This window comes from Acinonyx jubatus, chromosome B2 (genome assembly GCF_027475565.1).
Source record: "Acinonyx jubatus isolate Ajub_Pintada_27869175 chromosome B2, VMU_Ajub_asm_v1.0, whole genome shotgun sequence".
In the NCBI taxonomy this organism is placed as follows: Eukaryota; Metazoa; Chordata; class Mammalia; order Carnivora; family Felidae; genus Acinonyx; species Acinonyx jubatus.
The window spans coordinates 53,466,569-53,490,678 of NC_069385.1; the positions used below are offsets into that span (position 1 = coordinate 53,466,569).

Genomic DNA, 24,110 nt, shown 5'->3' on the forward strand with positions numbered 1-24,110 from the left:
GTGCTCTCTTTCTCATTCACATAAAAACGGTTTCCAATGTAATCTTTTGCTCTCTAAATGCTTGTATGCTGAACGCTAACTCATAAACATGATTAGTCCTATGGTGAAGAATCTAACAGATTTTTTTTTTTTTAATGTTTATTTTTGAGAGAGACAGAGTGCAAACAGGGGAGGGGCAGAGAGAGAGAGGGAGACACAGAATCCGAAGCAGGCTCCAGGCTCTGAGTTGTCAGCACAGAGCCCGACATGGGGCTCGAACTCACAGACCTCAGTGAGATCATGACCTGAGCTGAAGTCAGATGCTTAATCGACTGAGCCACCCAGGCGCCCCTAACAGATCTTGCTTTTGGTGGAAATACTCATGCATGAAGGAGTCCAGAATATATATTCTACAGTTAAATTAGAAGTACCTGTGAACTGTTACTTCACTGGAAAAAGATGAAGAAACCATAACATGGAAGATCGACAAAGGTGGTGTTGGACCTGAGCATCTAAGAATGTCTTCTGGCTGGGTCCTTAACCTTGAAGTTTGTGTGACCTAAGGTCTCCCTTCCTCCCCCCTTTCCATTCTATCCTCATCCATCCATCAAGTAGGGAGACTTGTATCATAGGTAAGCGAGGATGACTAGATACAAAAAAAGAAAAAAAGAATAGAATGAAATATCTGAATATGTGTATGTTCTTTTTACTGGCAGTAAAATTCCTGAGCTGTCAGCAAACTGCGGAGAGGGGCACCTGATGGCCCTGACTTGGAGGTGAACAGGTTGGGAGCCATGTACCGTGTACCACTGCTCCATGGTTCTCGATTTCTCAATGTGGAGTAAAGTTCAAAGTAAATAAAAGTCAGCCTCCCCCCAATTAACCACACTTTGTTATTAAATGCCATAGCATTGGGCACTGACCTGCTTTGCCCACTTCCCCTTTCCTCAGTGATCCTTCAGCCTGGCACCCAGCTCTGAGATGAGGCCTGCTTAGCACCAGTGAAGTTCCCCACGTTCAAACCAACAACATTCTGTGTGGAGATGAGGGAATCAAAATTAAAATCCAACCCATCGGCATCCATGAGTTCACTACGGATAATGGACTCCATGTCGCACTCCAAGCTCCCATTGAACATGTCCAGGTCCAAGTCGCTGGGGAACTTCTCGTGGCCCACGACGGGAAGGTTTGCACTAGCTGAGTACAAGGAGGAGCCTGAGAGAGAGTCTGAGAGGGTTTGCATAGACTGGTTGACAGGAGATTGTTGCTGGTGTTTGACTGACCCAAGGCTGCTGGAGTCGCTCAAGCCCATGTTGCTGACAGAATTCGACAAGGCACGGCTGCCACCGAGAGCGCCCTGGGTTTGGTGCTGGTGGTGGAGCAAGTTCTGATTGACCAAACTCCCCTGGTTAGGCTGGGCAGCAAAGGACATCATTGGGTCATTTCGAAGCATCACGTTCCGGCGGGAGTTCTGGGCAGACACAGCGGTGCTGGCCTGAGACATCAAGGGGTCTGACTGGGTCATCATGACATCGCTGTGGCTGAGTGAGTCTGAAGTGAGCAGGTCCTGGAGTGTCTGGTTGCCATAGTGTGACATGGAAGAGAAGGTAGCTGGCTTGTTCTCTTGGATGGTCTGCATGGGAGACTGGCGCAGGGAATTCAGAGATGAGGGTCCAAACACCGTGCTATTGAAGGAGCTGGTTGGAGAGCCCAGGCCGGAGCCCTTGGCGGTGTATGGGAAGCTAGAGCTCCGCTGCATGAGCCCTCCGGTGGGCGATGGCTGGGACGATGGGAGTGTGATGTTATCCAGCAGGTCATCCATGAGGTTGTCAGAGAGCCCATCATTCAGATTCATGGTGCCCGCCATGTCGGTCAGCCGTGGTAGCTCCACGGTGCATGGCTTACTTACAGAGGGTGACAGGCTAGCTGAGCTGCTGTAGAGCATGGGGGAGAGCGGTGCATCATCATCCTGGACGTCATCCAACTCCGTGCTTGCCAAGATGGGTGACAGGCGGCCACTGACCGTGCTGGCATTGGAATTGGTGCGTGAGCGGAAGTCGGTCCACGCATCCAGCTCGTCACTGCTGCGTGACGTGGGGCTGCCAGGCCACTTGGAGAGCTGGGAGGGACTGTCATCTGCTGACTCGGGGGCTGTCTGCAGGGCTGCCTTCTTCTTGGCTGCACGGCCACGACTCTTGGTATACTTGTTGCTGTTGTCCATGGAGACAGCCCGCCGCCGGGGTGCCTTCCCGCTCTTCCCCCCATCAGGGTTGATGATCCACCAAGAGCTCTTGCCAGTCCCCTCATTCTGGACCCGCATGAAACGGCTGTGCAGTGACAGGTTGTGCCGAATAGAGTTCTGTGGAGAGAATGGAAAATGCAGAATATGAGACAAAATGGACCAAAACTAAGCAGCCAGAAGTAGTCAATCAGACTTATTTTTAAAAGCCTCCTCAGTTTTTGGAGGATTAAAAAGAAAAAAAAAAGATAAACATTTGTATGATATGCTCCCCACCCAGCTCGGAACAATGACAACATTGTAAATGGCCAATTGTGGTATTTAGGAGGTGGGAGATGGTTTCATATCCAGGAGATGCTGGAAATGTATATGCTCAATGACATTGTTTTCCCCAAATTCCTAAGTTTTGTTGTCCTTTTCCAGAATACTATTTCCTACAATGAAGTTCACACTTATATAATTTTATTACCACAGCACTCTTCCATTTTGCAACAAACCTCCCTGGCTCTCTAAGGGTAATTAATCACTCAAGGGGCTACTCTATTTTCTTATGGTTCCCTCCTCCACTAGCATAAAGGCAGCATCTACCTTTTCTTAATCACTACTATAAACTCAACTGGTGTGAATTGTTACCTATCCTTTCTGTAACTCCATCTCTTCCTGCCATAATTTCATACCTGTCTGCCAGGTATAAGAAAAAAAAAATGGTGGGGTGCTTGTGTGGCTCCGTGGGTTAAGCATCCAACTCTTGATTTCAGCTCAGGTCATGATCTCATGGTTCATGAGATCGAGCTCCATGTCGGGCTCTGAGCTGACGGTGTGGAGCCTGCTTGGGATATTTTCTCTCTCTCTCTCTCTCTCTCTCTCTCTCTCTCTCTCTCTCTCTCTCTCTTCCTCTCCCTCTGCCCCTTCTGTGCTCACACTCTTGTTCTCTCTCAAAATAAACATTAAAAAAAAAAAAAAAAGAAGAAGAAAATGGTAGAGTAAAATTTGCTGAGTTGACAGAAATAGGCAAGTTGCCCATTCAGAACAATTTCAAGTAATTTATATAGATATTTCCCTTCCAGGCAATGCAGTCTGAGCATAGTAACTTCCTTCCAAAGAGTTCAGTCTGGAAAGGAGGGAAAAAGTAACTTGACATTAGAGAAACAAACACTATCTCAGGTGATCGAGGTCAACATCAATAGGGCTAAGTCATGTTGATAATATGTACTCTTGATATGATACGATGAAAATGGTACCCTCTTTTGTAGTCTTCCTTCTAAAAACCATCACCCCAGTCTAACTATGAGAAAAACATCAGACAAATACCAATTAAGGGACATTTAAAAAATGTCTGTTGCATACTCTTCCCAACTGTCAGACCCACAAGGAATCTAAGGAAGAACGATGATTAAATGTAACGTAGCAACCTGGATAGGATGCTGGAACAGAAAAAGGACATTAGGTAAAAATGAGGGAGATCTGAATAACGTATGGACTTCAGTTCATAATAAGGTATTAATATTAGTTCATTAGTTGTGGCAAATGTACTAAACTTTAAGGTAAGATGTTAACAACGGGAAACTTGATGTTGGGATATGAGAACTCTGCAGTAGTTTTCCAACTTTTCTGTATATTTAAAACTATTTCATATTAAAGGATTAAAAAAAAAGAGTAAAATATCTTTAAAATCCTAACAACTGCAGCCATCTTGCAAGATCTTCCTCTCAGCTTGGTAGATAAGCTTGGTTGGCTGGGATGACCTAGATCCAGTCCTATCTCTGCAATGATCAACCATGTGACCTTAAGCAAATCATTTAATCTGTCTGCAACAACTTCACTTCTCTATCTTCATTATAGCCATAACAACATCCAAACCATCCCTCCCTGACAGGGATGATGTAAGAATGATATATGGTAATATGCTTTAGGAACTGATCACTCTACCAAGTCAGGGTGTTCTTATTGCTATTATAAAACACAGAGTCCATGGTGGGGAGAGCTTATCACCTGATGCGGGCTCATTCTAATCTATAAAATGCCTCATGTGCAGTAAAAGAGAGGAGTTGATGGTCTTCTCCACATCTGGAACAGAAACTACAGGACAGATGAGTTTTTACTCACAAGTTAAAGACAAAAAGTATTGCCTTGTGCAGTATATGAAATACAAACAATCCTAGAAGTTCCCATAGTTTTTAAAAAATTGGCAATCACCACTGTATTTATGTAGAAGATACAAATACATGTGTTCTACCAGAATGTTTTTAGAACGCAGAAAGTGGGCAGGATTTTACCATAAGTAACTCAAAATACTCAGTGATTCCCATGTATGTGTTCCTATGTAAGGAGGGCCTGCAGTTCAGGTTGGGCAATGAACATGAACAACCACGGGTCATAAGTTGGCATTTCTATGATATGCCCATAAAGACACAGTTGAGAGAAAAAAACAGGCAACATAGTGAGTATCTGATAAGACGAATGTTGCCCAGGAGACTATATACTCTGATTCCCTTTTACTCTTCTGGTTTTTAAAAGAATAATGGAAACCAATTTGACAATAAGTTTCATATTAAAAAATAAAATAAATAAATAAATAAATAAATAAATAAATAAATAAATAAAATAATGGCATGTCTACTAATGGTTCAGAAATTATGTTTCTTTAAAAAGTAAAACCCTTTATAAAACAGATTCAAAGCACGTTCTTAAAATTCACTCTGTAGGGTTCAAAAAGCAGGCAGGTGCAAGGTGGTTCTACTATCTGAGTACTCAAATGACTAGATATATTAAATAAAAAACTTAAACTTCTTGGTGAAAACAGGAAGGTTCTGAAGCTATATGGGAGCAATGTGGAACCCTGGCCAGGCCCCTTTGCTCTAGGTTTTGGAATGAGTTCATATAACACCTAGGATTAATAATGACCAATCTTAAGTATCCTGTTATCCCCTCTTTAAAAAGCACTTGAGGGGGAGGGAGTGTGCCTGGATGGCTTAGTCTGTAACATCAGACTCTTGATTTCGACTGAGGTCATGATCTCATGGTTCCGGAGTTTGACCCCGACATGGGCTGCTATCAGCACAGAGTCTGCTTGGGATTCTTTCTTTCTCCCTCTCTCTCTGCCCCTTCGCCATTCACGGGTGCATTCTCTCTGAAAATAAACTTCAAAAAAAAAAAAAAAGCTCTTAGAGAATAGTATTTTTTAAATGTATTTTTATTTTCACCAATTCCAAACCAACTACAAAAAAAAAGGAACACTTTACAGAATTCCAAAATGCCCTACATGAACTTTCTAATAGTCATCTATTACTACAACTCTAAACTTCAACAATGTATATGTATAATTTAACAAAATTTCAAGCTACAATTGGCTAAAATTTGGAGACAGAAATTAAGCTTCTGTAAGGACATGTGGTAAAGGGGCTGGAATACCCACATTTAGGACGAGAAGCACAGGACAAGATGTCAGGGCCCAGAGCCCTGATCTCAAGGGTGAAGAAATGAGAACCTGCCTAATTAGAGCACTGCCAGTTACTGAGCCATAGCTTTTAAATTCATGGTCTCTAATCCTTATAATAAACCTGCAAAGTTGGTATCAGTGCTCTCATCATCTATATGAGGGCTCAGGCTGAGAGACATTAAATAACTTACACCAGGGTCACACTGCCTATATAACCCAAAGTGAAATTTGTTTTCCGTACTCAAATCCAATGCTTTTACTATATAACCTTTCACAGGTTTGTCACCAAATTATTTAGAAGTCATCCTTTAACCTATTTCTGTTAACATTTTAAAGAAACATTTACTAAAGAACAAGGATATAAAAGCACAACTTTATTACTGTAATTCTGTTTATGAAATAGGGATAATAATTTGATGGGTCTTTCCTAAATTAAAAATAAACCTTTTTTTAAAGAAAGTCTTTCAGAAGAACTGACAAGAAAGTGAAGGCTCACACAGCCCATGTTTGTGTTTCTTCTTTACTAAGGAGGCCATGATAGCATTCCTTCTAGGGAGAGGGCAATGGTCACCATACCAACCAATGTTAACTGTCCTTAGGTTCTGAAACAAAACCTGACTTATTAAATCGGTGACTAGCTTCAGTTTCCACTCTTTGCTCTACTCTTGTTTTAGAGATTATTACTAGCAGAATGCATGCCCTTAGGCATATTACCTACACAACACTCAGACAGGTTTTTCAGGTTATATGACCAAGACAACACAATGCCACCACCATTATGACAGTCCCCTATCTCAGGAGCCTCTATATATATAGGCTGGCCAGCTTCCCATTTATAAAATCCATAATTCATTTATAAAATCCAAAGGCCAATAAATATGGTCCTTCTGTCCATTTCCAGTTCAAATGCTCCCTCATCCTAACAAGGTGGATTCCAGAAATAGATTCTGGTTTTCTTACAGGTCATGATTCTAATCAGTAGTTTCTCTACCTACATTTTGGGAAAGCAGGAAAAGGTAAATAAATAAATAAATAAATGCCAGATAAAATGTCAGGAGTATGATGTTTCCCCACACCTTCCCTGATAACAAAAGTTAATGGTGATATGACTTCTGTAAGATTTCAAAGGGATGATACTCCTTCAAATCAGTCCCAGAAATGAGAAGTGGGATTTCTAAAAACAGGCCAACTGTAAAATCTCATGATCTATCATTTAAGTTCTCTAAAGGCCTCTATATTATGGTCTGTAAATTAGTTTCCGGTGTACTGTATTTTATTTATTTATTTTTTAAAGTTTATTTATCCTTTTTATAATCTCCTCACCCAACGTGGGGCTCAAACTCACAACCTGGAAATCAAGAGTTGCGTGCTCTTCCAACTGAGCCAGCCAGGTGCCTCCCTACTTGTGTGTATTTTAAACTATAAAAACCACCATTAACAATATTCTATAGTTTTCCACTAATTCATATACCATACAAAACAGTTTATATTTCTAGGATTTTACATTAGTTTGTGGATTGGGAGCTGAAGTAAAGGAAGAATGGCTGGGGTGCCTGGGTGGCTCAGTCGGTTGAGCGTCTGACTTTGGCTCAGGTCATGATCTCACAGCTCTGTGAGTTTGAGCCCTGCATCGGGCTCTGTGCTGACAGCTTGGAGCCTCCTTCGGATTCTGTGTCTCCCTCTCTCTCTGCCCCTAACCTACTTGCATTCTGTCTCTGTCTCTCTCAAAAATAAAATAAAACATTAAAAAAAAAAAAAAGAATGCTGTGACAAGACTAGAATTAACTTTTCTAATACTTTGTAAGGCAAGCCATTGTTAATTGGCTGAAGTACTAAGGATGTGTTTTCCTTAATGTTAACTTGATAAGGTAAATATTAACAACCAAAAGTCCTATTGCTAGAGCACAGGCCATTCTGTCATCACACTTACTAAAGGAGCCACGAAGCTACACTACAACCTCAACCCCAAATCATGTGAATAGTTCTGGTTATTTAAGTTCACTACTAAGAAATCCAGATACTGGAAATTATAGGAAAGCAAACATTTTCTAGGAAGAAACTTTAGTGTCAGGGACAAATATGCCAGTTTTTTTTCCAACCTGCCCCAAAGATTTAGAGAATCCTTAAAGCATCTCTAACACAATGTGTCTGAAGAGAGAGCAGAGAGAAGAATACTCTTCATCCCATTTTATGTCAATGCTCTCTTTTACAAAATGATTTACACCCAAGCAAGCTTGGGACAGAAATGCTTTAGATGCTTTCGATGGAGTTAAATAGGAAGAGATCTGGAAAACCTGTGTCCTGTGTGATTGCAGCTGTATTTAGTGGCCTAATCCTTCAAGGAGGTATGTGCAGAAGGTGTGTGAAGGAGGTAGTATGAAGGAATTCGATTTCACACTCTGGGCTGTGGCCCACAGTCAGCATGAGATTTCTTTGCTTGGTTCTCCTTGAAGAAATTAGCATAAAGATGACTGTACTTATCAGAATCTGGTAATTATTTTTCTTGCTCTCCTGAAAGGCAGTTTTCTACTGTAAGATACATTTATTACTAATATTAAAGTGCACATGGTCACTACATATATGCCAACTGATTGTGAAGACACATGGACCCAGAACAGATTAGGTTAGGTGTCCAAGAGAAGCTGCCTGAAATGACCAAGTATTCCCCACTGGAACTTTACAAAGTGGATAATTCACACACACAATTTAAGGTGGCTAATGGAGGTGGGGCAGCATGATGTTGAAGGAAGAGTACAGACTCTGATGTCAGTCAGGTCCGAGCTAGAATCCTGGCTCTGACATTTGTCCAATGACCTTGGGCAACTGAGTGAACCTCAGATGCCCCTTTCACAAAATGAGGATAAAATTACCCTCTCTGCCTAACTCTAGGATCTTCGGGAAGGTTAAATGAAATTACGCATGCAAAGTACTCACTGAAGTGCCAAGCACAAAAGAGGCTCTCAACTGTCAAATCCCACATACGGAAGCAGTGACATCAGAAACGTTCACTTACTGTTTTCCGAGCATCGTATAATTTAAGCCAAAAGGTGAGAGGGCGGCTCCTTCCAGGAAGATTTCAGACTCTTAAAAGTATTTCAAAGGTGCTGTGTCAGTCAGGAGTGACTGGTAATTTCCTAACTGTTGCTACCCTATGTCCACTCCAGCCCCTTCCAACCCATGTTTACCTTGTGGAGACTGTCCACTAACCCAGACACCAGCTGCATGTGCTCCCCCTGGAACACAGAGAGGGTTTTGTCTGGAAGCAACATGTGGTATCAATTTATCTTTCTCAGCAACGGCAACAAGGAATCCACTGACTTTAAAAATAAAAAGGGAGTTGTGTAATTTAACTCTTAAAGGCCCCTGCCTACCTTCCATTTTATTTATTTATTTATTTTTTGAAGACAACCCCTCCCTCTCTTTTTTTGTGCTGTCTCAAAAGTAGCAAAATGAGAGCTATGGCTGTCAACCCCTAAGCCAGACCCATTGCTCCCCACCAGGCAGATTGCAGGCATCCACCTGGCCTTCTAAGGGATTTCAGTGGGGACAATCTGCAAAAGACTGCTTTTAGACACAATATTCATCTACCTTACACATAGGACCAGCATTTCAAGTAGGTCTCACTGCTTTGACTTGTGGGCAATGACAATTCAGAATGAGGCTGCCAAATGCCTGAATTCTAATATATGCATCTCCTGAGCGGTCGATGATAAAGGTCACGTGAAAAGCCCAATGAAAACCACAAGTCACGAGGAGACCCAGGGGGCTGGGTGCCACTGCAGAGTAATGCAAAGATACAGCTTTAGGAGAGGGCCTGGGAAGTGGCCTTTGATTTATAATGACAGGCTCTTTCAAAGGCAGTTCTCTGGACAAGGCCCTGACTTCTCTTAAGTATTAATTCTTTCCCCTGGCTGCCCATTAGAATCACCTGGGGAGGCTTTACATACTCCTGCCCTACTCCCAGGGATTCTGATTCAATTGGTGTGGGTAAGGCTAAGGTAGAGGTGCATTTTTAAAGCTCCCCAGATTGTTCTGTGCAAGGAGAGCTGAGAATCACTGGAATTTCCCCCTTGCCTTTCCAGTGACTGAGACTCTGAGTCCACCTAACCGTCCCTAGTCTTCCCAGGTCTGGGAAGCAGAATCGGTGTTTTCTAAGTTCAAGTTCCCACCACTTAGAAAATAAGGATGAGAACTGGGGCTATAGAATCAAGCTGTGATTATATGTGCAGAGTAAAACAGAGAGAGTAATTTTTCAGGCCACTGGGATCCAGATTATCTTTTTTCTTAGAAAGAAAAAAAAAAAGGCAAGGGAGACAGGGAAGAAGGGTCCTTGACCTTGTACTGCCTGTGGATGGTCATCTCATTCTGTCCTGTGCCACTTCTCCACCCAGCATGGATAGGCATGGACAGAAAAGAGGACATGTGGGCATTCACAAAACTAAGAATTGATAATAGGCTGAAGACAGGATGAGCTGGGACAGTAGCTAATCCCTATAATTTTCAGGAGCCTCCCTGAATTAGCATGCAATCTCATACAATCCCTTTCATAGACTATCCTTCAAGCAAAATGCCAAAAAGACAGACTGGGTAAAAATAACTACTGAAAAAGTCATACCCCAATCCTGAGGTACTTATCAGCTCCCACTGTTAAGACAGCAAAATATCACTTGATGAACTTCCTGAGGACATATTCAGTCTCAAAAAATAATAATCACATATTCCATTTCTCATTCCTTCTCATTCCTCAACTGTGCAAAACACTACATCATTACACTCAGGGCAAAGATCCTTGAGTGGACATGGCAAAGAGCCAAGTAGTGCCGCCATCTGAGGGGCAAGTGTGAAGCTGGTCCTTCTTATTAGAAACTGGTAGAGTCTAGGTTTTAGCTAGCTTCCACTAGATTTTCCACTAGATTTTATCTTCTTTGGGGCTAACCTGTTGTTCAAAAGCAAGTACAGAAAGCATGATAGCATAAAACAGACTTGAAATCAGAAACAGTTATTATTTCTGACTATATGGAATACCAGCTGTAATAGGCAAGCAAGCCTTTTAGAGAAGAAAACTTAAATAAACATTCACATAAAGCATTGCACAATCAACCCTGATGTGTAAGACAAGTCCCAGGCTAGCTCTACTCTTACTCTTGTTTAAAACACTAAGTTTAAACCATTAAGGGACTTATTTTAAAACGACAATGTTCTAAAATAAATATTGTCAGGAACTTGGCTGAAGGATTAAATTTCCAGCTTGAAACAAGATTTCTGTTAAATTTGCTAACAATAATCCTCTACCCACAGAGACCTCCTTTGAAAATTAACGTTTGCTTCAAGTTTTCATGCAGTAAGTGACAGGTCCTGGTCTCTCACTAAACCGAATAAAATAATAGCAATCATCTGATAATCAGCATAATGAACCCATTCTTTACCCAAGCAAAAATGAGACACATGAGGCTTTCTTAGAAGAGGAAGGGCTGGGCAGACAATCTGTCCTGCCCTCAAATGAAAAAAAGGAATCCTAGATAGGAAAAAAGTTCTCTCGAAGAGCATGAAAAAGACAGCTACTACTCTACTGTAGTCTTGTTGGATTTTCTATGTGGCTTTTATTTTCATATTAATTTTTTTTTCATTTAGTAATCTTTTCAAGCTCTTCCACAGCTGTTTCTGTTCTTGGAGGGCAAGAGGGAACATTCCATTCCTTACAGCCAAACCTGCACTTCCGGCACAAAGAGAACCCTGGCAGCCTTGCAACCTCTGCCCACACCCACTGTCGGCAGCACCCTGCCCCTCCCCATGAGCCCTCCTGCTTCCAATCCCCTGCCCATCCTTCTCCCCAGACTGAGGGAGAAGCAGTTAAAGGCATGCAGTCAATAGAATTACAATCCCCAGAAAGCAGGTTAAAGTTATAGCCTTTGGCAGCTCCTGCTCTCTTTCTCCAAGCTTCTTCCCTGATGTTGTTACTGAATCCATTTCCCTTTCCCACACGGGCACACACTATGTCAATTCCCTGTGGAGACCATGTACAGCTAGCTACACGAAATGGATGCCTCAAAGGGTTAAACACCATGAAGTTACAGAACATTCTTGAAATGGACTCCACAGAGTAGAACAAAGTAGAACAGAAATAGTTTTACTATTAACATAATTTTCACTTAGATTAAAAAACAATAAAGCTACAAGTTTTTCCAGTTTGAAAATTTACTGTGGGTGGAAACGGAATAAAAAGGCATTGGAAATACATGACCAGAATTCAGGAATACATCAGAGTTTAATAATCACTTTCATGGCATTATATAAGTGATCAGAGCAGGAAGTTCAGTAAAAAGTAAACTGGGGAAAATGGAGAGGGCTGTGAAACCCATCTAGTAACACGCAGCCTTAACTTTATAGTGAAAGAAACAAAGGGCCAAAGAGATACAAGGGAGTATCTGAAGTCAATCAGCTAGTAAGTGGACGCCACGCTGAGACAAACTCTGATCTCCTGGCCTTAAGGTAGAACAGTAATACCCAGAAACAACATCGGTTCCAATGTCTGGATTACCACACCAGTTAAAGGGATGAAGTGCAGGGAGCACAAAGCATGGGTAGGTAGTATCTTCTACCCACCCATCCAGCCAGCCACCAAGCCATCCAACTTCAGTCTGTCTTGTTTTATAATTTGAGGAGAACGTGTCTCCCCAAACACATATAGAACTCTTCACAACCAGACACCATGTCTTATTATAGCTTTAGCACCTAGCATGGGGCTTGGTACATAGTAGGTGTTCAAAAAAATATTTGTTTAATCAGTGAATTGGTGAAAAGGGGCAACAGCCACAAAACAAACCTGAATTATACTTGGCAATGTTATAAAACATGAGCTCAATGACCAATCCTCACGTGAGTGAAGATGGAAATAACCATCCACTGTAAAATGTGAAGTAGCAAGTCTCCCCTTTGAGTATTAACTTCAATCATACAATCCAATTTCCAAAAACAAGATGACAGCCTAATTAGTAGATTTACGGTTCTCTGTAATAAGAGATGCTAAGAAGGGCAACATGACAGTGTGTGAGCTACTTGGAGGAGCAAGGGCTTGGCACAAAGGTGTCATGTCCATCTAGGGAGAAGAGCTGACTCCTTACCTGCCTTGAGATGCTATAGGGCCTCATTCTTGGTAATGAGGTTGGCCCAGAGCCCTCAGAGGCAGACTCAAAATCACAGATAACACACTCTGGTACTAAGTCTCCTCCAAGGCACATCCAAAGAAAAACAAGAACAGAAAAATCCAAAAGAAGAGTCTACTTCACCTGCAATCTGAAAGAACTTAATGTATTTGACATCTACCAAGGCTAAGTCTCTGTGCTTGACAAACCTAATCTCACTTATTTTCACGACAAGCCTGTCAGGAGGAAACTGAGGTACAGAAAATTTAAGTAGCTTGTCTGGTGGTGCTAGTAATCAAGCCCAAGGCTAACTCCAGAGTGAAGCTCTCACCACTGTCCGTATATGTTTCCCTCTGACATCACCAAACTGCCTAAGGAGAGAGGCACCACTAACAGGTGACCAAGGAACATGAAGGAACAAGAACAAAAATCTATGTTACTGAATGACATGTTCCCATCTCTAAGTTTCTGCACATGGTCCCTAGGATTATGAAAAGAAGGGAAAGAGTGGAAGAATGACTAGCTATGAAGTCAGCCTTGTTGAAACCAGACCATGTTTAGAAATGACACCTTTTTTCTCAGATATACCCCAAAAGAGACACTACTGGCATGTCCTAACCTGACCTGGGATCACCTCTTTTAGGGAACAACCAAACAAGATTACTGCCATAAACTATTAAGTATCCAGGTCTTCCTCAGTGGCACGTCTGGTGGCTTCTGTGCTCAGAGAGCATTAACCCATTAGTGAGTCAAGTCAGTATTACCTGGCCGTCCTTGGCAGACCTATTCAGGCTCTGAAACAGCTGGCACCGTGCTGTGGATCCTCAAGCCACAGACATCAGGCAAAGCCAGGCAAATGTCTGCTTTGTCCTGACCTTGCCATTACGAGGCTTAATCTGAAACAGGGACTCAGCTCTATACTATTTTAAACATGTAATTAGTTTATTATAGAGCCAGAAAAGATTAGCTTTCTTTAAATCTATGTGAATTTTAAAATCTGCCTTTGCCTGCCAACTGACAGCATGATCAGGATGCTTCTGTTTAACCTCAATCAAACACTGGTAGAAAACTGCTTTAAGTTTGTATATGCATGCTATTTTATTATTTGTCTTCTGGCAACAAAAGCTGCAGAAACAGAAATCACTGACAATGCCTGCAAGCACATTAAAGGGATGGCTGTGGAGGTGCTGAGTGGGTGAGTTAAACAGCTTGAGTTTGTCATCTGAAATCCAGGAAAACTGCTTTTCTGTTCTTGGGTTTACAATCCCTTCCTTCACATGAAATTCACTGGCTTTAGCGGCACACATACAAACACAACTGTTTCCAGCTCTTCAGATGTTATGGCTCAGAAAAACAATTCTTTTTCATCTTGTTATTTCAAGGGCAACGGATTACTTTTGGGTAGCACCGAAATATATGCCAACGTGTGGGCACAGTCACACAGCTAAGCACAGGCCCACACCCTGGAAAGACCAGGAGGGGTAGAGGCACATTTTTCAGCTAGGGAAGGAAAAAGTTTGGGCTAGGGTTTACAGAACAGACAAGTGTATATGTATTTGGAAGCAGGCTATCTTCCAAATGTCAATGTTAGTTATTCTGATAGTCATCAAAAATCAAGACGATACTGGTAAAAAGCAGAAGACAAAAAAAGTAAATGCCACACAACAGAATATCTCATGTCGGCTACTGCAGAGAAAACAACTGATGGACTTTCTCTTTACAGGAATAAAGAACGCAGCAGACAATTCTGCAAAGTGACTCAGGTCTACAGTACCCTTCTCTTTCCTTTCCACAGCCCAATGACATTCATCTAAAAAGGAGCCTCCTGAGGAACTGCTTTCTCTACCCTGTAACCTTACCTGCATGTGCAGCATTTCACTGCACTGATTTTGCAAGATTTCTTCTTGTTTAAAACCATAGGATGCAAAAGTGGCTGATGACCAATGTAATGATATTGCTAGATGCCAACCAAGTGAATCAACTGTTCATTCCAGGACACTTCTGGGTGCCAATCACACGTACAGATGAGCACCACACAGCTCAAAAGTCCACAGAAAATGATCAACTAAGGAACCAGACACCCATTCCACTGTTCGTGGGGAGTGGTAGTGGTGGTGGACATTTAGATACCAGCACATTTTAACTTAAAATCTAGGATGTTCCTAAACGTACACGTTAATTAGCACTGTTCTCCAAACTATGATGAAAAAGGCTGAATGTGCACGGGATAAGTCAGTTTTTCAAAAGGCCATGAAAGGAATGCAGTACTGTAGTATTAATATGTGCTAGGCTCTAATCTACTTGATGTGTGGGGTAAGCTTGAAAGCACTTAAAAACCTGGAAACACCAGTAGTATATTATCTATCACCCAAAGGGTAGGAGGGATAATATTAACTGGCAAGGATAGGCACATAAGACACTTAGTATGGTGAAGTTAGGGGGTGAGCCCACGCCTCACTTAGCAGGTGTCATAGTGCTCCAGGGCTCACTGGTCCCTGCATACCAACTGTCTGTGATTCCAAGGCCATTCTTTTTTTCTTTTTTTTAATGTTTATTTATTTGTTGAGAGACAGAGAAAGACTGAGCATGAGCCGGGGGGGGGGGGGGGCAGCGAGAGAGAGAGAGAGAGAGAGAGAGAGAGAGAGAGAGAGAGAGAGAGACAGACAGAGACATAGAATCCAAAGCAGGCTCCAGGCTCTGAGCTGTCAGCACAGAGTCCAACGTGGGGCTCAAACTCACGAACCGCGAGATCATGGCCTGAGCTGAAGTCAGATGCCTGACTGAGCCACCCAGGTGCCCCTCCAAGGCCATTCTTGAGGACAGGGGACCTCTGGCCTTATAACTGCCTCCCTGGTTGAGTCTGTCTTGGCAGATTTATCCCACAGACTTTCTCAACTTCCTTGGGCCTATCACCAGGGCTCCTCAGCTGAAGTTTCTAACTCTTTTCCCTTAGTCAAATTGTTCATTTGCTAAGAGGAAATGTGTGTGTGCACTCAGAGCATGACCAGGTACTAGGTCTTCCCCTAAAGCATAACAAATCACTGTATATACAGGGGCCATGGAAATTAATCCCTTCAAATCAAGACAAGGGAAGAAAAATACACAGGGACAGATGTTGCTGAGCTATTTTCAGGTTCAAAGGTAGCCTCAAATAATACACTTCCAACTCTCTGAGGCATTATACAGAACCATATTACCCTGTGTTAGCTTTCTCCAGAAACAAGTTCATTAAGGTTCTTTTGAACAGCCATGATCTCCGTTGTCTTCCCAAGAAAGAAAGGCAGCCGAGTCCTGATGTTAATTTATGGACAGAAACAGAAGTCACGCAAGCTTCCTAAAGGGTTAATAAATCCAAGTTGAGACAGAACTCTCCATGGGTTGCTGGAGTTTCTGCATGTCTTGCAAGCAAGCACTAATGGCCCTCTGTTCTGAACTATCTTTCTTGAATGTTTGCATTTGCATAGTGAACAGACTTGAAAGATAGTGGTAGTGTCTCACTCCAGAGCAACGTACAGATATACTTACTGCCCATCATAAAAGATAAAGGATCCCTAAACCTAGGGTTCCCCTCCTATTAACAGCACCCACTGCATGTGTAGGCATCAACCTGGGCCCATCTGCGTCACTCCTGTGGGACTTGGGAGCAAAGTGGAAACTGATGCAAAATACGTTGCTGCTTGTGCAGCTTGCTGTGCTATGCGTAATACATTCCTTTGCCTCTGACCTACGAGTCTCATGGCTAGTGGGGTCAAATGCAAAAGATGTAATGTGGCAATTCATCTCTAGCTAATTTTCTTCTCTACTCCTACATAAATGAGCAAGAACACAAGACAAGGGGATGAAGGAGGAAATTGAAGTCACAAGTAAAAGAGCAGACGTGTGGCTCCAGCAATCTGAATAGTCTGATCTGGCTTCGCTGAGGACCTGTAAGGCCTTATGAAAATAAACCATTCATAGAAGAGCAGCTCCCAGGTATAGTCTCTGTGCAGTGTTTCATCTGCATAAGTCACCATCTTTCCCAGCTGTTGCTCAATGCTGCTGTTTGCCTGTGATGAGCAGAGCTGAGCAGGCAGCAGGTTTCTCGCTCTTTGCCTCCCTTGACCAGACGCAAGAGCAGATCACATTATGTCCACACTCCCCATCTCCCTGACAACCAACTGCCCCATTGCATGGAAGTCCTCTAGGTTACATTGGTTGAGTTTCCACAGGATCCAGATCTCGATTTTGGAGCGCTGGGCCATTCTCAGAGGGAAGAGCTTCTCCTCAGTCCCCTACACTTGTCTACTGACAGCCCCAAATTTAACCCTTATGGAAATGCTTTCAGGCCTTTCTCCTTGCCACAGTGACTCTGTCGTTGTAACAGGTCACACGTGTAGAAACCCAGGATTCCCTTCTCTTGCCACTTTAGCTCTTCCACATCCATTTTCTTCATTCCCCGGACAGTATTTAGCAGCGTTAGACCTGCAAAAAGGATGGACTGGGGTGTTCCCATGAACTAAAAGCAAACACCTGCACATAAACATTTACAGTAAAAGCAAGTAAGTTGTTCTGAGTGTTCCACAAGACGAGCAAACATTTCTAATAAATTTTAACTTGATTAACAAGCAGTATCTTGCAACATGAGTAGTACATGATGCCGAATGCCACATGATCACAACTGAGCCAATGGTTCTTTTCTCTCTCTCTCCCTCTCTCTCTGAGGGATTGTGCGCAATCGTCTCCCATACTCAGATGCTTGGTCTCAGGCCGTGGTGTCTGGCAGAAATCAGTGATTTTTCAGAACATTGGAATGTGCCCACAACTGGCACTGGTATATTTTTTGTCACTTCAAAGCACCTGTGTACAGTCCTTTGCTTTTCCATACAAGAGTAAGCTTAGGGACGCTTTGCTTCATTCTAGGCCAGGCTGTCTGCAGATTTAGAAACTTTCCTCTGCTGTCTTATTGCCAGTGACATTAAATACAGCGTATGACAAGAGTTTACTAATACTGTACCGTAGTCAACACCTGTGTGAGCGTATACAATGGTCCCCATGCAGAAAAAAGATTCCATTGAGCCAACAGATAGCAGTGATTCCGTTGTGATAGTCAAAGTCATCCTACATAATAATCCCCCCCCTTCTCTTGTCTCCCTCATACCAGCCACGAAGGTTTTCAAAGGTAAGTGTAGGTTCATTTATTTTTCTTTATATTTTTTATTTTATTATCTTGTATTATATTACAATATTTGTAATCATTTTCATATGAATATTTTGGGGTTGTGGAACAAATCCTCTGAGTTTCCATTATTTCTTATGGGGAAATTTGCTTTGATATACAAAGTGCTTTGTGTTACAAGCATGTTCTGAAACAAATTATGCTCGCAAACCAAGGTTTTTACTGTATGTACTTTCTCCAAGTTTCCAGAAGAGAGTTAATTTTCTAAGTTATTAAATATAAACCAGAAGCCTCTACTACAAAATAAAATAAAAAAAAACTTTACAAGATTTCACACTCTACAGTTTTTTAACTAAGTGATTTAAGCCAGGCCTGTTCTGGTACATAGGAAATTGATATTTTCTCTTCCCTCCCCTTTCTTCTTGGATAACCTACTTCCATTCTTGGCAAAAGGAAGCATTTATTTACTGCAGTGTTCACATGCACCTACACGTCTAATGCCTCTGGAATAATACTGAATTGTTGCCACACGGCCAAATAATGTGCTCTTTGAGAAATAATTATCAATTAGAGTGCTATAAAATGGGCCAGCAGTTCTACTTTGCTCACACTGTGTGGTATTTTGGCCACCAAACACAACAAGCTTTCTTTGGTTACTCTTTGCATCAATCAGAAAATTACATTAATTTGCTGTGACGCTATTTGTGGACAGTTGTGGAAAAGAATGCAGACATCCAGGAGTAAATTAGAGTTAACTCACTCCACTTGGGCAACAGGTCCCCCACATAGTCACCGCAGATACTAACATTTTACAGGGACCCCAGCCTGGGCTGGGTGGCAATGGCTGCATAAAAAAGGAACTATTAGTAACAGCTTGCAAGTAATCAATTTTTAGTACTTTCTTTCAGTCTAGAGTAGCTGCCAAAAGAACTTGGCAAAAGCCATCATTTAAAAAAACGCCAATTCAAGCTACAATGAGGTAGTCTTACTATAGTAAAATAGGTTTTACTTTGTCTATCTAGGTCTATATATGAGGTCTAGAAATAGAAAAAAATAAAGGTTTAAAATTTAGATACCACTTGGACATTTAAAAAGCCGTATGGCTTTTCTTTCTTCCTGACAGCTTTTATGTAGTACTATGTTTAGTGATGATTACTAAAATATTTCTTAGAAGGAAAAGATGCATTAAAATATAGACAAGTTGGGGGGTCCTGGGTGGCTCAGTCGGTTGAGTGTCTGACTTCGGTTCAGGTCTTGATCTCACAGTTCATGAGTTTGAGCCCCGCATTGGGCTCTGTGCTGATAGCTCAGAGCCTAGAGCCTGTGTCTCCCTCTCTCTCTGTCCCTCTTCTGCTCACGTTCTTTCTCTCTCAAAAATAAACATTTAAAAAAATATATGGACAAGTCATATACATTCATATAAGAAAACAACTAGGAAGTGTCAAACACCAAAAGAAAGGGGTGCTTGGGCAGCTCAGGTGGTTGAGTACCCAACTCTTGATTTTGGCTCAGGTCATGATCGCAGGGTCATGGGATCAAGTCCCACATAAGGCTCTGTGCTAAGTGTAGAGCCTGCTTAGGATTCTCTCTCTGTCCCTCTGCCCCTCTCCCCTACTTACACTTTCTAATTAAAAAACAACAACAACAACATTAAAAAAATAAATGACAAAAGAAAGCACAACTACTTCTTGTCAATGCTAGAGATGACTGACATACAAAAGACTCTCATTTTCTTGAAATAAACTCTTGTTTTCCCTTTTGAACTAAACTATGCTGAATAAAGTTAGCACCTGCAATACAATCCAGGAAGTCCAGTGTTAAAGAAATAGACTCTCTTTTCTCAGGTTCTCCATCTCTAAGGAAATCTACTTTTAGCGCTGAAAGTCATAGCAAATACACAGTAAATAAAGTATCAGATTTTTAAAAATTAAGTTATCTGCCTTAAACTTCAGAAGCACTTAGAAGTTCAAAATGTGGATGTTATTTGTTTTCTTGGAGATCATACTCATGCCTCTAGTGCACTATACAATTCCAATACAGAAGAAGAGAACATTTTATCAAGATTCAGAATTTTTTTTGTTTGTTCACCTGTGGGGAAATAAACATTTCAATTAACTGGAAAAAGTATTAATTGAATGCAAACTTTAAAAAATATATTAATACCTACTGGTATTAAAAATGTACATAACCTTTGACTTAGTGGAATAGACGATTCCAGTCTCTTCTTTCTTACTAACAGAAGGTTGATTTTTAGCTGGGCACATGACTGCCCAGAAAAAAAAAGACACTAAACTTCCCAGCCTTCCTTGAAAAGTTAGATGTGGCCATATGACAAGTATGATATGTAACTGGGAGTCCCACAGAACTTTCTGGAATACTGTTTAAAGCTAACTAACTCAGATGAGAGTTCCTTTTGTTCTGCATTTATTCAGTCCATCTATATCTAGATGAACCATGAGAGGACCTTGATGATGAAAACCACCTGCAATGGTGGAAGAGAATCTCAGAGACAGGTCGTCAATCACTTCTTAGAATGATCATATCCGCCCTAGACTTCATTTTTTTTTAAAAAATGTTTATTCATTTTTTTTGAAAGACAGAGAGAGAGCACAAGCAGGGGTGGGGTGGACAGAGAGGGGACACAGAATCTGAAAGAGGCTCCAGGCTCTGAGCTGTCAGCACAGAGCTCGATGCAGGGCTCGAATTCAAGAGCTGTGAAATCATGACCTGAGCTGAAGTCGGATGCTTAACAGACTGAGTCACCCAGGCACCCCAGTTCTAGACTTCTTTCACATGAAAATAATTCACTATTAAATCTGGATTTTCTGTTAAACAAGGCCAAATCTAATCCTGATTGATAAACCCAGAAACTGTTTTTAGGAATTATTTTACTGATACACTCCTCTGCATGTGTTATCCATGTATGTTTTCTCTCTCCACTTTTGCACATATTGATAATAAAAAAATAGTTGATTACAGAATTCCAAGTATTAATGACGGTAATTAGAGGTTTCTAATCACAGCAAGTAAATAATGCAACAGACACACCTAGCAAGAAAGGTTTTTCTGTGCCTATTTCCCACCTACCTTCGTGTATGTGTTATCAGGCACTTTGAAAGTGCTTTTCAGGGAATGATTGTGTATGTGCTGGACACCATCATTTGCCAATGTTACAAGGCTGGTAGGATGAGCAGTGATCCTCCTGGTCCCAAAGTTTTAGAAGTTCTGATGTGGAGACACTAAGGATAGGGACGCAACACATTTCCAAGTGAACAGGCTGTATTATCATGAGGCTTTTAAAACTTCTTGTTTTGGGGAGTACCTGGGGGGGCTCAGTCGGTTAAGTGTTCAACTTCAGCTCAGGTCATGATCTCACAGTTTAGGAATTCAAGCCCCACACTGGGCTCTGTGCTGACAGCTCAGAGCCTGGAGCCTGCTTCGGATCCTGTGTTTCCCTTTCTCTGCCACTCCCCCACTCGCGCTCTCTCTCGCTCTCAAAAATAAATAAACGTGAATAAATAAATATACATTAAAAATAAATAAATGAAACTTGTTTTGGGTCAACCTGGATTTCAATAAAAAGAGTATTTTGGGGGCTTCAAGACATAAAAATGAATTTTGGGAAAGACAGCTCCGAGACATATGGTTTCATAAGGCTATTTCTACCAATCATGAGAATATACCTGGGCCACTGTCTTAGCAACACTTTTCACAAAACGATCAGAAATAACATCAACAGCCAGTGAGCAAAGAACATCTAGAATATACCACAATGTCATCACTCGGACAAAAATTTATACTCTTCTGACTTTGGAGCAACAAGAAATGAGCAGAAAGAAAGTAAGGCAGACATAGTGACATACTAGTTTCCAACAAGCCCAAAGCATCAAACCCAAAAGATAAAAATGCTATCCAATAAGGAAACCAATGGTCTCATATCTGGACAATGTGGGATAGCATCCAGTAAGAGTTTTAAAAATAATTCTATATTCCCACTGAACAAAACTGTGGTCAGTTATCCTTCCCTAAAATGAATTTTCAAAAATCAGGAAATGAGCAAATGAAGAAATCTGTCGGAAACCCATTCCAATATTCTGAATAATCAATGTTATATGAGAGTAAAACTGTATCGCATTAAGATACCATTTGACTATCTCTCTTTTTCATATCTAAAGTCTAGATACTGAAAAATCAGTCTGTGAAGGCCTAGTAAACAGGAAAGCATTATGAATATTTAACTACACTGCCCAATTCTATCAATATGTAAGAAAGAACATGCCAGGGAAACAGTCCTGAATATTCCTAGTTAGGTATATATTTACTGGGTTGCAGTCACTGACTGTTAATGAACAGGGCCATTCCCAGGAGAAGAACAAAAGATGGGCCACTTACTCAGAGGAAAGGTGGTCACTTAGTAACTGATATATTCATTTCACTGATAAATACTACATAGTTGCTCCCAAAGCCTATGCCTGAGGGAAAGGGTTTATTTCAGAGCCTAACTGTCCCTTTCAACATCTTTTAACTCCTTCTTGTCATGCTGGTGAGTCTACTCCTGGCACTTCATAAATAAATCTGTAAAGTCTTGGTTTTTAAATGGCCCCTATAGCACCAACTTCCTTGCCAGAGCATAAGGCCATGGGGCCAGGAGTGCCAACTTCTTTGGTGTCTCCCATGAAACTCCTCCCACAGAGCTGAGCACTCTACAAACATGCTCTCATTAAACCTATAACCACACTAAAGGAAACATTAAAAAGGAGACCCTCCAAGTCACCGATGTTTGATGAATGAATAGTTGTTTCGGAGAGTGATTTTAGTTTGTTACCATTTTGTCGTCAGGTATAAATGCTCTACATCAAAACCTGATTTCCTTTTGCTTAGGGATTTGAGCTGAACAATCCAGGATGTTTCATCCTAACTGCTTCCCAGGAACTAGCACCTGGTGCCTCCTTTAGTCTTCTGATCATTAACTTTGAGGCTTCTATGTTTCAAAGGTGAAAGGGAAATGGCACAACTCCATAAGACTTCCCCTGACATAGAGAACAGATTTAGGGTGGCAGGGAGTAGAAGGAATAAGAACAAAGGTAAAGCCTCCCCAGAACTGCCGGGGCTGGAGCAGTGGAGGAAGAAGTGGAGGAGCCTCACATACATCAAGTCATTCAAACAGGTGTTTACTAAGGTCCCTCCATGCACCAGGTATACAAACATGAGTGAACAGACAGACATAGTCCCTCCCTGGTCTCATTACAATTTTGTGGGATAAAGGGGAAGTGAGGGACAGACATTAATTACAATGAATAAATGCACACATAATTATAAACTGAAAAGTGTTCTGAAGGGAAACAACAGGGTGCCATGAGAGAAAATAATGGGTGGGTTGGAGAGACTTAAGAGTTAGACTGGAAAGGCAAGAAAGACCTAAGACTTGAAGAATGAGCAACCAAGTAACAAAAGTCATTGGAGTGGATGAATTTACCTACAGAGAAAAGGGAGAAGAGAAACATGACTTTTCCTTGAAACCTTGCAACATGAGGTCAGGTAGAGAATAAGGACCCAACAAAACAGAATGAACAGGAGCCACCAGACAAGAGAAGAGTGTGGTGATCATGGCCATGAGAATATAGCACTTCAAGAAGGAGAGAGCACTCACCACTGAAAACTGTAGAATGAGGAAGAGATGAGGGAGGAGTGTCCACGAGCTTTGGCAACAAAGAGGTTATCACTGGTGATTGAGTGCTAGTGGCAGAAACCAGGGACGATGCCAGTAAGGAATCACTAATCATAACAAAAAAGTTAACATTTATTGAGTGCTTATTACATACTAAGCACTATTCTAACAATAGGGGTAACATTATCCCCCATTTTACAGGTGAGAAAACTGAAGCTTGAGGAAACCTGCACAAGACTCCATGATGTGAGCAGAGGATCCAAGATTAGAACTCAAGGGGTCTGGCTCCAAAGTCCAAATACTATGCAGTGAAGGCCTCAGGGGGTGAGGGAGTATGACCCAGGCCCTACAGGCAGGGACTGGCAGTGTCCTGGTCCATGAGTCACATACGGGCCTTTCCTAGCTGAGGTCATGAGATGGGGTAAGAAGATTCTACAGGCTGTAACTGGTGCAATGGCCATAGGATCATCCTTCCATCTGGGGAAAAT

The 24,110-nt window shown here is 41.7% G+C and overlaps 1 protein-coding gene across 5 annotated transcripts in view; it reads right to left on the reverse strand.

Annotated features, from left to right (window-relative positions):
• Positions 1-24,110, reverse strand: part of FOXO3 (forkhead box O3) — a 126,595-nt gene that overhangs the window by 18,452 nt on the left and 84,033 nt on the right. For 4 of the 5 annotated variants that reach the window (XM_053222396.1, XM_027057143.2, XM_053222397.1 and 1 more), the window contains one exon: positions 903-2,338. In XM_053222396.1, coding sequence (XP_053078371.1) covers positions 938-2,338 — 1,401 coding nt within the window. In that variant the 3' untranslated portion in view covers positions 903-937. Of the gene's footprint in view, positions 1-902; positions 2,339-8,670; positions 15,358-24,110 lie in introns of those variants that run through there. The other variant, XM_053222398.1, reaches the window with a different exon arrangement.